Source organism: Misgurnus anguillicaudatus, chromosome 2 (genome assembly GCF_027580225.2).
Source record: "Misgurnus anguillicaudatus chromosome 2, ASM2758022v2, whole genome shotgun sequence".
NCBI classification, from domain to species: Eukaryota; Metazoa; Chordata; class Actinopteri; order Cypriniformes; family Cobitidae; genus Misgurnus; species Misgurnus anguillicaudatus.
In genome coordinates, this window is record NC_073338.2 from 32,933,154 (window position 1) to 32,947,430 (window position 14,277).

Below are 14,277 nucleotides of genomic sequence, written 5' to 3' on the forward strand. Positions count from 1 at the left end.
ATGATTTCATAATATAATTTATTTTAATCATTATTATACAGTTAATAATGTTAGTAACCGACCGCTAATTATTTATGGGGGGAAAATATTGGCGGTTTTTATGCTATCAATTGACGCAAATGTTTACAAATGAACTGATGTGGAGTTTTTATTGTATATTTTTATATTAGTTTCGTTTGATTAGTTAAGAATTGAGGCCAACACATAAAAAATTTTTTGACAGCTTTTGATCAAAATGTCATTTTTACGTGTTTTAAAACAGTCTATGGTTTTTTAATGTGTTTTCCCGGCTGCAGTTTGTGTGTGTTATATGCACAAATGAGGTCACATGCCGAGCTTATATCGATGTTTCTGGTCGTCTGTTTTATTTGGGTCAGTATTGATCATTCTCAGAGACCATGTTGGCCGTATAAGCCTGTGAGTGATCCATTATACACTTCATTTTGAGTTTGGGAAACTCAGAAAACTGAGGAACATTTTTAAAAGGATTGGAGCCATATTTTTCAGGCCAGGTAAGTATGGAATAATGTTTTTATTACAGACTTTTGGGAAATTCTTGTGACTAGGCTACTTTAAGCTCATTGTTTGTTTAATGCAAACATGTAGCTAATAAAACGACTCAAAGTTAAAGGGATAATCTGATAACCATTGACTTTAGTAAAAAAAAAAATACGATGGAATATAATGGGTACCGTCAACTGTGTGCTTACCATCATTTATCAAAATATCTTCTTCGTCATTTATCGCAATGCTTCCATAATATTTGTTTCCTACTATGGAAATCGATGGTTACAATTCATACAGGTTTAAAACAACATGAGGATGAGAGTTGATGACAGAATTTTCACGTTTTTAGGTGAACTATACCTTTAAAATATTTAAGAAAATGTTTACCACTAGATCGAAGTATTCTCATATGTCTTAATACAAGTTTTTGTTATTGCATGCAGTTGTTAATTATAAAATTATAATAAATAAAAATATCTTTAAAAAATGTCTAAAAATATTATTTTCATCAAACATTACCTCAGCAGGCTTCCGAAAAAAACCTTTATCTACTTCACCTTACACAGACTACTAATGATGAACCCACCAGTTGGACCAGGAGGTGAGTAACTTATAGTGCTGTAAAAATGACTTTTAAAAAAATAATATGGCTTCATGGTTAAATTGCTTTCTAGTTGGTTTGTATTGTGTCTCTTTTAAAAACCCTCCAGCAGGTGTTATGCAAGTTGAATAAATCATATAATAAATAGTGTGTAAATTGTAAACGTTTTACTTAGTTCCAGTAGATGGCGATATTATGGTATTTAAAGGGATAGTTCACTCAAAAATGAAAATTCTGTCATCATTTTCTCATTTGTATGAATTTCTTTTTTCTGATGAACAAAAAAAAGATATTTTGATAAATGATAATAAGCAACACATAGCTAATTGTAACCATTGATTTCCATAATACACTGTAAAAAATACTTTGCTGCCTTAAAATTTTTTGTTAAATCAACTCAGATTTACAAGTCATGTCAACAGAGATGAGTTGTCACAACTTATAAAATATAGCTGAGAAAAGTCACCTGGAGTTATAACAACTCGTCTCTAGTCAAGATAAATAATAGTAAGTTAAAATGACTTGTAAATCCGAGTTGATTCAACAAAAAAATTAAGGCAGCAAAGTATTTTTTACAGTCTAGGAAAAACAAATACGATGGAATCCAGGGGGTACCGTCAACTGTGTGCTTACCATTAATAAACCTTCTTCATCATTTATGACGATACTTCCATAATATTTGTTTTCCTACTATAGAAGGCAATGGTTACAATAAGCTGTGTGCTTACCATCATAGATTAAAATAGCTTTTGTGTTCATCAGAAAAAAAGAAATTCATACAGATTTAAAACAACATGATGATGAGAAAATGATGACAGAATTTTAAATTTTGGGTGAACTGTACAATATTCTATAGATTCCCACTTCAGGGAATTTCTTATATTTCTTTCCTAAATGTTACACTTGCCTTCCTCAGGTGTGTGTAGGCTACTGGCCTCTTTGCTTTGTGAGTTAGAGTCACACATGGACACCACAGAGGACAGTACCTTTCTACAGGACATGCTCATGGGCAATACCCTGCATCTGCTTATTAAGGTCAGAGTTTATTTTAGCATCAACCAGTATATTAGTAGGTTGGCGCTAGCCCACTTAGTGAATACACTTTTTCAGTGCAGCTTGAACCTAAATGTTCCAGTTCATGTTATTCCATTGGCTTGTCCATAGCAAGACATTTACTAGAGATTGACTGAATCACATTCATTCATTGTCTTTCATTGACTTCATTAATGTGTTCACTCACTCACTCACTTCGTAACTCATGCACTCACTCACTGAGGCTCTTTCTTAAATATTGTGCATTAAACTCGCAGGCATCTTTATGATGAAATCTGTTGAAAGCTGAGATCCCCAAACACTGTGGTGTGCGCACACCCAGCATCATCATTTGCTGGCAGACGGGTCTAATGAATCCAGCACATGCTGTCTACAATGCTGAGTGAGGGTGGTGGGTTGGTGAGCAAGGAGGTAGGAGATGTCGAAGGGGAAGGGGAGACAGTGATAAAAGCCCAAGCTCAGCTGGACTTCTGGAGGCTCTGTTAAGTTACGTGGTGTAGCCGTTAAGTGTCTTTGCTGCAAATAGGTCATTGAATGGTATAGGACAAGATCAGATTTTCCGTTCAATCTGGCATTCTTTAGAGAAACTACAAAACTTTTCTGACACATATACTCAGTATCTGCAACATGCAGAGCATGCTGTCATAAGATGCACACATAAACACACACCTGCTGAAGGATCATGTCGAAGAAAAGTGTTTGTTACAATTACAAATGTCTCCCTAAAGGCAAGCTATGAAATGACTTATTAGCAAACAACTGTATTAAAGCATGAGTCTTAGATTAAACAGAAAAATCTTAGATTGATTTACCAAATCTCACCGCACAACATGTTCCAACTAATTTCAGTGCCAGACACAAACATGCAACTAAAGGATTAAAGTAAGTGCGCATGAAGAAAATGTTCTTGCTTTTTCCAAGGCACTGCCATGTGACTGTAAAGAAAATCAGAGCCATTTCTGTTGGAAAATAAGCAATTACACTGCCATTACAAACAAGGAGAAATTTTATGGAAAAAGTACCATACAAATCTAAAATAAATTCAGCATATGATTTGTGTGAGATTAATACATCTTTGCGAATTTCAGCTTGTTCATATCACTGAGTTTTATTCCTTTTTGTGAAAATATGATAGTTATTTAATTTCTTGAATTTAGCTATTGTTTGGCTTAATTCCATATGATGTGTAAGATTTGGCAATGCACAGAAGATTTTTATGTGCCGTTTTCTTGATCCCATTTCTACAGAGACTTACATGTGTCTGTTTTCGATGTGTGATATCATCTCTAAAAAAAATTACATTGTTGTTCATCTGTTATGAAACATATTCGTGTTTATAAGGGATTGCTGGCTGTGTGAGGGCCATAAATATGATTACATCTTTCTTGGCAAAAATTCTAATAGTTTTCCCATTGCCTGCGACACACAAAAAAGTCCAGCCAATGGACGGACAGTTGGTCATTGCCAATGGTCTTTGCTTAAAGTTCTGGATATTTAGAAAGATTTAGCACAGGTCTGTGGCTTATCTGCTTATCCGATTATCAGCCCTAGTGACATATTACTCGAATAATACATAGAAACAATTTGCTACCAGACCAATTTCGGGGGTGAACAGGGTTGTCAGACAGTCTCTGGACTGCAGCTTAATGCCACTTCTTTTCTTTTCATAGGTCTATGACAAGCTGCAGAAGTACAGGGAAAGGCAGCCTGCACCACTGCTGGACAGCGTAGAGGACCTGGTTCAAGGTGTAAGTCTCAATCAATCAATCAATAATGTTTATTTCTAAAGCACAAAAAACGCTGAAGCAGACCAAAGTGCTGTACAAAGCATAAAAGTTAACACACATAAAAAGAATGGAAGTCTCCTCTAAGGTATCTTTTGGTGTTTGTGTGTCTCCAGACCAGAGCGATTAGATAATGCTTAGTGGGCCTGAAAGAGGTTTTAGTTACAATCAGTGTAAATGCATTTATACTGTTCTATACTGAAGACTACTGAAATGTCTGAAAAGAAACACAGTGGGCACTATCATACACCCGGCGCAATGCAGCGCAATGTGCGACGCAAGTGTTTTTTGCTAGTTTCAACCCAGCGCAATTATCATTTTTACATTTAGCGCCACGTTGTTGCACCTAATTTTGCCCACATGGGTATTCTGGTCTAAAAACGAGGTGTGTTCAGGCGCATTGTTGGCGTGTTGCTATTTTGAGGCAACCAAAATAGACTACGCCATTGACCAACTAAAACCTGGTCGTAAGTCAATGGTGCAATATTGTTTTTTTATTTAACGAGCGCAATATGCATCTACAAACAGGATGACAACACGCTTGCTTATCACACACATAGATGCGCAGCAGCACACAACTGTTTTTAAATATGAAAAATTAAAGGATTAAAAAATGTAAAAGATTATTACTGAATCGCTTGGACATAAATGAGTACCAATTATGAGACGTTAGAAGACGTAAAGAGCTGCTTCACCTGCAGCCTGGTAAGTAGCCTCATTGAATGTTTTGCTTGAAAAAAATGCAAATATTGCATCTATTTTATAAGTTTTTATAAATGCTACCCTACGGATTTATTGTATATGATGACTTTGTACCTGTGGATATGCTGAGATGAAAACCTTTAGGGGTTGTGCACACCAAAACTTTTAAACGCCTGAACAACGCTAAATGCCAGGTGTTTTTTCAACTGAGTGCCAGCTTTCTTCAGCTGAGCACTTTGGTAGCTGTGATACTTTAGCTGTGAGCCGGTTGGTTGCTGTGGTAATGTCCCGCCCCTCCTCCACTGTGATTGGACAGCCGTGTGAGATCTTACATTGACGAGCGGAGCTTTTCACCCAAAGTTGAATATTTTTCAACTCTCGGCGCTCAGCGCTGAGTGTGGAAAAACCCGCCGAGCGCCAGTTTTCAGCGCGGAAGAAAACCGTTAGCTGCTGGCTTATTTGAAAAATGCTGAGCTTCCATTGGAAACAACTGAAAACATTTGCCGGCTGCGGGCGTAAAAGTTTCCGTGTGCAAGAACCCTTATGCTTTTCAAAACCCTAACACAAAACGTTTAGACTCTCCACACGTTTGTAAGTTCTTTATCTGCTGTTTGTTACAAATAAAGTATTTTAAGAGTACAAACCTTTTTTTTTGTAAATTATTTTTTGAGATAACACTGATGGCTATCCATACATTTACATGAATTAAAAGCCTGCTAATTTTACTTCCATTACTGAAAGAAAAGATTTTTAAGGTTTTAATACCAAAAAAGAACAATTTCAATACAAATGAAAACAACACACTTTTTAAAATATCAATCTTAAACTGGTGGTCTTCTTCCTCCGCTTAGTTTTTTTATTTTACAAATTCTGCCATCTAAATAGGGAATCGGTATGGCGCCAGCACAACTGGCTTTTAAAGGGGATGAGAGCAGAGACTCTCATTGGTTTATTGCATGTTACGCCCAAAAACACACCCAGTACTCATTACGAAAATAGGAACAACCCTTTTAGACCTTTCTTGTCATTAAATTAGCAAAAGTGGAATCGTACACACCCATTTAGACCGTACGCTGTGCGCTTTATAGACAATGCGCTTAGATCGATAAAATAGGGCCCAGTATGTTTGCTACTTTATAGGTGGAATAAAAATTCAAATTTAGGGCCAGATTTACTAACAGCTTGCAACAGCGCAAATCCCTCTTTTGCATTAAAAAAACTACTGTCAAGATTTACTAAAGAGATGTGGAGAGTTGTTTTTTAGACTGACGTTAGGTATTTCTAGGAGTATCCCTTTAGACTCAAATTTTATTTAAAGAGCACCTATTTCATTGCTAAAAAACAACGTTATTTTGTGTATTTGGAATAATGCAATGTGTTTGCGGGATTATGGTTAAAAAACACAATATTTTCCACATACCCTACATTTTTGGAGCTCCAGATTTGAAAAGCTCTGTGTCCCCGATTGGCCAGCTAATCTGTACTTTGTGATTGACCTGAATACCTCTGACGTCAGCCGGAAATGTGACGCTTCTTACCATGTTTAAAAGATTCGCCCACAATGCAATGCTAACAGGAGTTAACTTACAGGCTGAGTCCAAAGCGGGAGGAATTAATGTCGGTCTTGTCTACATCACCAATCCCAGGAAGTAAACTGTTGCCTACAATCCATGCTGTTATAGTCCAAGAAAAGAGATTTACGTTGGAGACTTTAACTCGCGTCATCGTTTACTTTGGGGTATGTACCTTTTGCATAAGCTTTGTTCAAAATCAGAGCGTTTGAGAAAGGCAGGGATTTATGGAGCAACAATAATGTACGGTATAATGGAAAATAATGTGTTTTTTGAACCATGAACCACGCAAACACATTGTATTATAACGTGAGGGTGAGTAAATGATGACAGGATTTTCATTTTTGGGTGAACGGTCCCTTTTAAAGCCTCTAAAAAACCAATCTTGTTAATATTATCTCGCTTTTACCGTTTTCAAACGTATATTATAAAAGCCATGCACCTTTTGCAAAAGCAATCATCCCTGTCTGTATCAGATCAACTCTGCAGAGACTCCTGACACAGAAGATTATCTCAAGCTCGTGTCTGTCTGTGTATGCCGTGTTTCATTAAGCCAACAAGTAGTTTTAGAGCGATATCACTTTCCATCTCCCCTCTGCCTTAAAGTGAGGAGGACATTTTGGAGCATTAAGCCGTTAGAAGTGATTTTCTTACCTCGCAGCTTGGTGTAAAATTTCAGTTTTGGAGATTTAATGCATGTTTAATGTCAGGTCCGGTGTCACTCACAACCATATTCAGTCTAGCTGGTCGCTGTTTGGCTGAGCCACAACAGAAACGACAATTTCTCCAGGGCTCCTGGTCCTGTGGCTTTTTGACCTGCTATGCAAACACTCGCATAATATTGTCGAGTGAGTTTGGATAGATTGAACCAGACTCCAGAGCATTGCCAAAGCAAACTGGCACCAAATCAGTCCATGATACCTGGAGCATAAAGTAAGTGAATCGAGCGGTCAGAGCCTGTTATTACATATTGTATAGACATTATTAAGTTGCGTATGCTAAATGTCTTTTGAAAATATTTGCCTTTTGTTTCAGTTGGCAGAGGAGCTGCGAGGCACGGTCGCCAGCCCAGAGACATTAGAGCTATTGGACCTGCTCGCCAAACCTCATGTACAGGTGAGAAGAGAATGTACGCTCGCATCTAAAAAGATCAAGCACAAGGGAGCGTGACTATCTTTAAGTGACTCAAAGTAAAAGCAGATGAAGGAATTCTTGCATTGATGGTGGGCTTTTGTCGCTAGATAAAAGACACATGAAGAGTATTTGGTGGAGAATGAATCCAAATAATGCGTGTTTCTTTCTTTTCTCTAAACAAGTCGTCTAGTTTTGGCATGGATATTCTTCTGTTGGAACAGTTGATCAAACGTACAGTAATCATATACAGTTGACCTAATATAGAAATTAAGCTGTTTTTCTGACTATAAGTGTCAGTTTGACAAGAAAAGGACAAAAGAAAATAGACTTTTAGGCCTGTTAAAAGCCAGACACACACATTAGGTTTATGGAGTTCAGAAGTTTTACAGATGAGGGCTTTGACAGCTTTATTTCTTATAGATTAATAATATGTTGGTTCTTGGATCGTTTATTTGGCTCTCACATTTTATGAGGCAACAAGGTTTCTTAAGTGAGGTGATGTTCATTGTGGAAAGAGTTTTATCAAGCCAATAGAGAAGACTTTCCTTGTATAGTATATACAGTACATATACATATATATATACACTAACCTAAAGGATTATTAGGAACACCATACTAATACTGTGTTTGACCCCCTTTCGCCTTCAGAACTGCCTTAATTCTACGTGGCATTGATTCAACAAGGTGCTGAAAGCATTCTTTAGAAATGTTGGCCCATATTGATAGGATAGCATCTTGCAGTTGATGGAGATTTGTGGGAGGCACATCCTGGGCACGAAGCTCCCGTTCCACCACATACCAAAGATGCTCTATTGGGTTGAGATCTGGTGACTGTGGGGGCCATTTTAGTACAGTCAACTCTTTGTCAGAGGATGGTTATGATTTATGATCATAAAGGGATGGACATAGGCAGAAACAATGCTCAGGTAGGCCAATTGGCACTAAGGTGTACCAAGAAAACATCCACCACACCATTACACCACCACCAGCAGCCTGCACAGTGGTAACAAGGCATGATGGATCCATGTTCTCATTCTGTTTACGCCAAATTCTGACTCTACCATCTGAATGTCTCAACAAAAATCGAGACTCATCAGACCAGGCAGCATTTTTCCAGTCTTCAACTGTCCAATTTTGGTGAGCTTGTGCAAATTGTAGCCTCTTTTTCCTATTTGGAGATTAGTGGTACCAGGTGGGGTCTGCTGCTGTTGTAGCCCATCCGCCTCAAGGTTGTGCGTGTTGTGGCTTCACAAATGCTTTGCTGCATACCTTGGTTGTAACGAGTGGTTATTTCAGTCAAAGTTGCTTTTCTGTCAGCTTGAATCAGTCGACCCATTCACCTCTGACCTCTAGCATCAACAAGGCATTTTCGCCCACAGGACTGCCGCATACTGTGTTTTTCCTTTTTCACACCATTCTTAAACCCTAGAAATGGTTATGTGTGAAAATCCCAGTAACTGAGCAGATTGTGAAATACTCAGACCAGCCCATCTGGCACCAACAACCATGCCACACTCAAAATTGCTTAAATCACCTTTCTTTCCCATTCTGACATTCAGTTTGGAGTTAAGGAGAATTACTTGACCAGGACCACACCTCTAAATACATTGAAGCAACTGCCATGTGATTGGTTGATTAGATAATTGCATTAATGAGAAATTGAACAGGTGTTCCTAGTAATCCTTTAGGTGAGTGTATATACCGGTATACAAAATAAAAACTTTATTATTACATTGCTGTATGTAATGTTTGAATCTGATTAGGCATTCAAAGTTTCATGTTGTGATACCGCATATTTGAACCCTTGAAAGATCAAGAGTGCAGCTAAGGACTAACAGGGTTAATGGATTAAATTTTTGTCTTAATACAAAGCTATCATATAGCTTCAGAGTCGTATGGGTTGTTTTTATGATGCATTTTTGGAATTAAACCCCCCTAGTCACAACATCTCAGACGATGGGCCCATCGGTCCACTCCGCTCCTGGAGAACATAGCAGGCCTGGTTTAAGACGCATTCTCCTTTGGGACATCCTGGTGCTGCTTGTCTTCAGACTGGGGTACAGACAATCTGAACAAAGTTTCAAATGCAGGACTGTAGTGTTTTAGGTTTGCACTAACAAATATTTGGGTTAAACATATTTGACCCAACAATGGGTTAAAATAACCCTGCATTTTGCGTTGAAACAATCCAGCAGGTTTATTTCCTAAAATTCCTCCCTTTTTGACTTAACGCTGGATGGAAAATAACCCACCACTTTTTTTCAGTGTATGTGCTGCAGATTCACTTATGAATGCTATTCTGTATAACTGACCTTTGTCCCAGGCAGCCATTTTCATAAATGACTAGTTTAATGCGTATTGTATCACTCCATTCTCTTTCTTCTTACAAATAAATAGAATTATAACTCAAATCAAAATTTCAATATTGTATTCAATAGTGAGATCATACACAGACATCATCACAGTACTCTGATGATATCTGACGAACCTGATCAAAGTCATCTTACATCTGTGCTTTATCGTCCTCCTCAGGGTCTTCTCTTGGTGCATGACACGGTGGCCCGAAAAAACTACGACCCTCGGTTGCCTCCTTTGCCTCTGTTGCATGATTGCAAAGAGGATGAAGAAGACTCTGTGAAGATCATTTGTATGATTAAAAACCAGGAGCCACTGGTAAGTGCCTTTGGTTACATCAGAAAAAGGCATAAGAATGCAGGCAATCCAATAAAATACAGTGATGTGAACAAGTGAAAGAGCTTCTAGGAAATTTGTCTACTTTAACCCTTTACGGTTTTTTAGAAATTTGATTTTTTTAAACTTGTTTAAGTAATGCATTGTCATATTTTAACGTATAAATTAACATAAATGGAATCATTCATGCTTAGATTAAGTTTACCTTTGTTAACCTTAGATTCACAGTAAAAAAACAGAAAAGTATTAAGAAGTGTTTGATTTGTGTAACGTTTTTATGAATAAGCAGTGAATAATAAATATCTTTCTTTTCTTCACACAAAGCTATGGCTTTGGAAACTTGGAAAATAGCGTCACATGGATTGTAATCTGTATGGTCATTTTTGGATACGACCTCTGGTCACCTTTCATTGTATGGAAAAGAGAAGCCTGTCATGCCATGTTTGACATGAGCAAGAGCAGCGTGGAAAAGAGCAATATCAACTTTTTCCTACTTGTTTCACGTAAGAAAGAAAGTCATATGGGTTTGGAAGAATATGAGAATAAGTAAATAATGACCTGAGTTCCCATTTTTGGGTGAACTATCCTGTTAGGGTCATGGCACTGAAATTTGATTTGGAAAACTTCACAAAATTGTTTTTGATTATAATCACCAGAACATTATTAAGGCACGCATATTTAGAGTAAAGATTTGGATTATAATACTAAAGAGTATCAAAGCGTAACCTGGATCAGTCTTGCCCTCAGCTCTACCTCCAGAATCATATTTTCCATCACTGAACAAAACCATCTGCACTTACATTTGTGTTTCTTAGATGTGATGTTTGAAAACAAATAGGAAACGCTGTACAGCCCTCGTCAAATAAAACGCACGACTTCAGAACGAACCATTTTAAACAAGGTTTATCTTTTTATTGTTGGTTGTCCTTCTTGTTCCGACACACAGCATGGCTGCCTTCCCGATCATAATGTAAAATGCCTTTCCCTTATTACGACTCTTTTTGTCTGTAACATCTGGCGAGTAACGCCGAGCGAGGCGGCCGTTTGAATGGAGCTTTATGAATTCCAGAGAACGAACGGAAAGTGTATCATCATTTTTTGGTACGTCCGTGACGAAGAGTCCCTCCGTGCCATCCGCTCACTGGACTGAATGTTTTTTTCCATCTGTTGTCTGCCATGATTGTGATTCTGATTGGAATGGAATAGACTATGATGAATTAGTCAAGAGGTTTAGGTTATTTGTCAGAGACTAAATCGCACATGTTGTAAGTTACAGAAGACTCGAGATCTTCAAGCAGTGTGGGAACACACACATGGATGCTGTCACCAAACAAAATAAATCAACATGTTTTGTTTGTCTGTCTGTCCTATAATCAAATGAAACTACACTATCTTTGCTTATATCGTTTCTGTGGTCTGGATCAAACCTCATGCACAATCAGCCTCAAGCAGCAGTTATGCCGTGGCCGATGGTCCTGTGATTGCGGTTTAATGGACGTCAGATCCGTGAATTGATGTGATTCCCATGGGAGTAGGAGATGAAGGTTATACCTTATTGATGAGGAGCACTAATGTTGCCATGAGACTGAATGAACCTTAAAACTTATTGTTCTGTACGGCCCAGAACCCATCTGTTTTCTCCACATCACGAGTAGAGAGCTATAAACATGGGGTCGTGGTTTCTCCATTCTCTATTTAAAAAGCAGTTCCGCACATGAGAGGAAACACGCAAATTCGGCATAAGCCGGAGATGATTTTGTACCATTAAAAGGGGCCCTAAACTCTGAGTTTAAGGACCACAGGCCATTTTGGGTTCTCTCGTGGTCAGGGAACTATGGTGGGCCTCCTAACTTCTCTAATGGTGCTCTATGTACCCTGACTATTAGTTTACCATCATGTAGCTTATTGTGTATTTTTCGCATGCTTGTATAAGCTCAGAGTGACCTCCTAAAATCTAAGAGGCCCTTAAATGTTGACTAGAGTTTATTTTAGGACCTTAGCAATCTATTCATTTGTTTAGGAGGGTTTAACCCAAACAATATTGGTTTCTCAAACGTATTGACCATTCTAAAAGCTGAGGCGCTCAAAATTGTGCAAAAATTTTTGTTACGTGAACAAAAAATTATTCTTTTTAAGTGAGAAGTGGTGTAATATGAGTGCATGCGCAGACGTGTATCTAATTCATCAAGGTCAAACATTACGGGTATGCGGATCCAATAAACCTGGCCGCTGATTTGTTCCTTGACACACTAAAAGACATTTATCAGATGTTTGACATGTAATGTAAACAAGCTGTGTGATTTCAACAAAAGCTTTCTTGTCTTAATTTGAGCCTTCAGGAATAGAATTTCCTTCATTAGGCTCGAGTTTTTCGTCATGGTCTCAAGCAAGGTTTAATTGTCAAATCTTTGCATATCTTGAGGTTTCGGTAATGTAAACACACCTGGATCACCCTCTGTGAAGATATCGGTACAGTTTTTTTCTTGGACCCGTCCAGACAGTCACAAATCGATTTACAAGGCAAACTGGGATTGCTTGCTTGTAATTGGTCCCTTCAGATATATGAACTTGAGCTTTACAGACGATTTGCTTTGAATAAATGCTGGAACTTTGTGATTTGTATTTCTGAATGACAGCTCAAAGATTCTTGGTAAACATTTCTTTGTTCCAGGGAGCCACTATAAAGAGAGATGAGTCCAGTGGAGATATAGTTGTGGCTCGGATTATGAGAGGAGGAGCTGCTGATCGAAGTGGTAAGAAACTTGTACATCTACTCTAAAGTTAAAAGTTCACCATTGTGTTTTTACATAATACTATTAAAAATATGGCTATACAGTCCGATGTCCATATAGGAGATCCATGCTCTTCAGAAAGCCTAGTGCTTTAAAGGATTAGTCAATTTTCTTAAAAAAATCCAGATAATTTTCTCACCAGCATGTCATCCAAAATGTTGATGTCTTTCTTTGTTCAGTCGAGTAGAAATTATGGTTTTTGAGGAAAACATTCCAGGATTTTTCTCATTTTAATAGACTTTAATGCACCCCAACACTTAAGTTTTAATGCAGTTTAAAATGGCAGTTTCAACGGAGTTTCAAAGGATTCTAAACGATCCCAAACGAGGCATAAGGTTCTTATCTAGCAAAACAATTGTCATTTTTGACAAAAAAAATGCACTTTTAAACCACAACTTTTCATCTATCTCCGGCCCTGTGACGCGCCAGCACGACCTCACGCAACTCGTCATCACGTCAAGAGGTCACGCCCCAATGTTTACAAGTGTGGAGAAAGAGGACCGTTCCGAAGTTGTTGTATGTGGAATGATACTAATTAATGTCTTTGTGTCAGTTTATCATTTAAAATGGTTAGCAAATGTGTGTTTCATATATGTAACACGTGACCTTTCCATGGCATTGCGCAATTATATGACCGGAGATAGCCGAGAAGTTGTGGTTTAAAAGTGCATATTTTTTATTTTTCTTGTCAAAAATGACAATCGTTTCGCTAGATAAGACTTATGCCTCATTTGGGATAGAGTCCTTTGAAACTGCATTAAAACTGTTACGTGTTGGGGTCCATTAAAGTCCATTAAAATGAGAAAAATCCTGAAATGTTTTCCACAAAAAAAACATAATTTCTTCTCAACTGAACAAAGAAAGACATCAAAATTTTGGATGACATGGTGGTGAATAAATTATCTGGATTGTTTTTAAGAAAATGGACTAATCCTTTAAAGAAACCACAAAAATAATAATCTTGTCTGAAAAACCCTTATATAACATCAAGATTTTTGTACCTATTAACCCTGTAACCAACTCAACAACTCTTTACAGTGAAAACTCATTCTTGATAATAAGAGAGCTCTGTGCGAAACCCAAGGGGTTTCAGGGAACTATTGAAAAGCCATTATTGTTAAATTCAAAGCCTTTGCCCCAGATTGCTCCGAGTTTAATGGTCCCTGCAATTCATCTGGAGGTCACTTTGAATGAAAAAATAACTGGTAAAAGATAATGTGTATACAGCTGTCATTTTGTGGCTTCATTACTTAGAAGTCTTATATGTCAACAGAAGCTCGTTTCACATCCAAAAATATTTTTTAAAGAATATACAGGTGGGAATTAATCATGCGTGCTGAAGGAATTGTTTATTTGAACATGCTATCTTCATTATTATACAGTAGCATCTGTTTTACAACAACAGTTATGCAAATCAGGTTTCAGACTAATACACTGCCCAA

General features: G+C 37.6%; 1 protein-coding gene across 7 annotated transcripts in view; it reads left to right on the forward strand.

The window, feature by feature from the left end:
• The first annotated feature begins 53 nt into the window (after positions 1-53).
• mpp7b (MAGUK p55 scaffold protein 7b) overlaps positions 54-14,277 on the forward strand; it is a 68,508-nt gene continuing 54,284 nt past the window's right edge. For 5 of the 7 annotated variants that reach the window (XR_008643906.2, XR_008643901.2, XR_008643904.2 and 2 more), the window contains exons 1-7: positions 54-512; positions 1,032-1,108; positions 2,025-2,143; positions 3,832-3,909; positions 7,254-7,334; positions 9,885-10,025; positions 12,715-12,796. Coding sequence is in view for 2 of the 7 variants with exons in the window: in XM_055202755.2 (XP_055058730.2) it covers positions 1,081-1,108; positions 2,025-2,143; positions 3,832-3,909; positions 7,254-7,334; positions 9,885-10,025; positions 12,715-12,796 (529 nt within the window). In the remaining 5 variants the exon portion in view is untranslated. The remainder of the gene's footprint in view (positions 513-1,031; positions 1,109-2,024; positions 2,144-3,831; positions 3,910-7,253; positions 7,335-9,884; positions 10,026-12,714; positions 12,797-14,277) is intronic. The other 2 variants (XR_008643903.2, XR_008643905.2) reach the window with 2 other exon arrangements.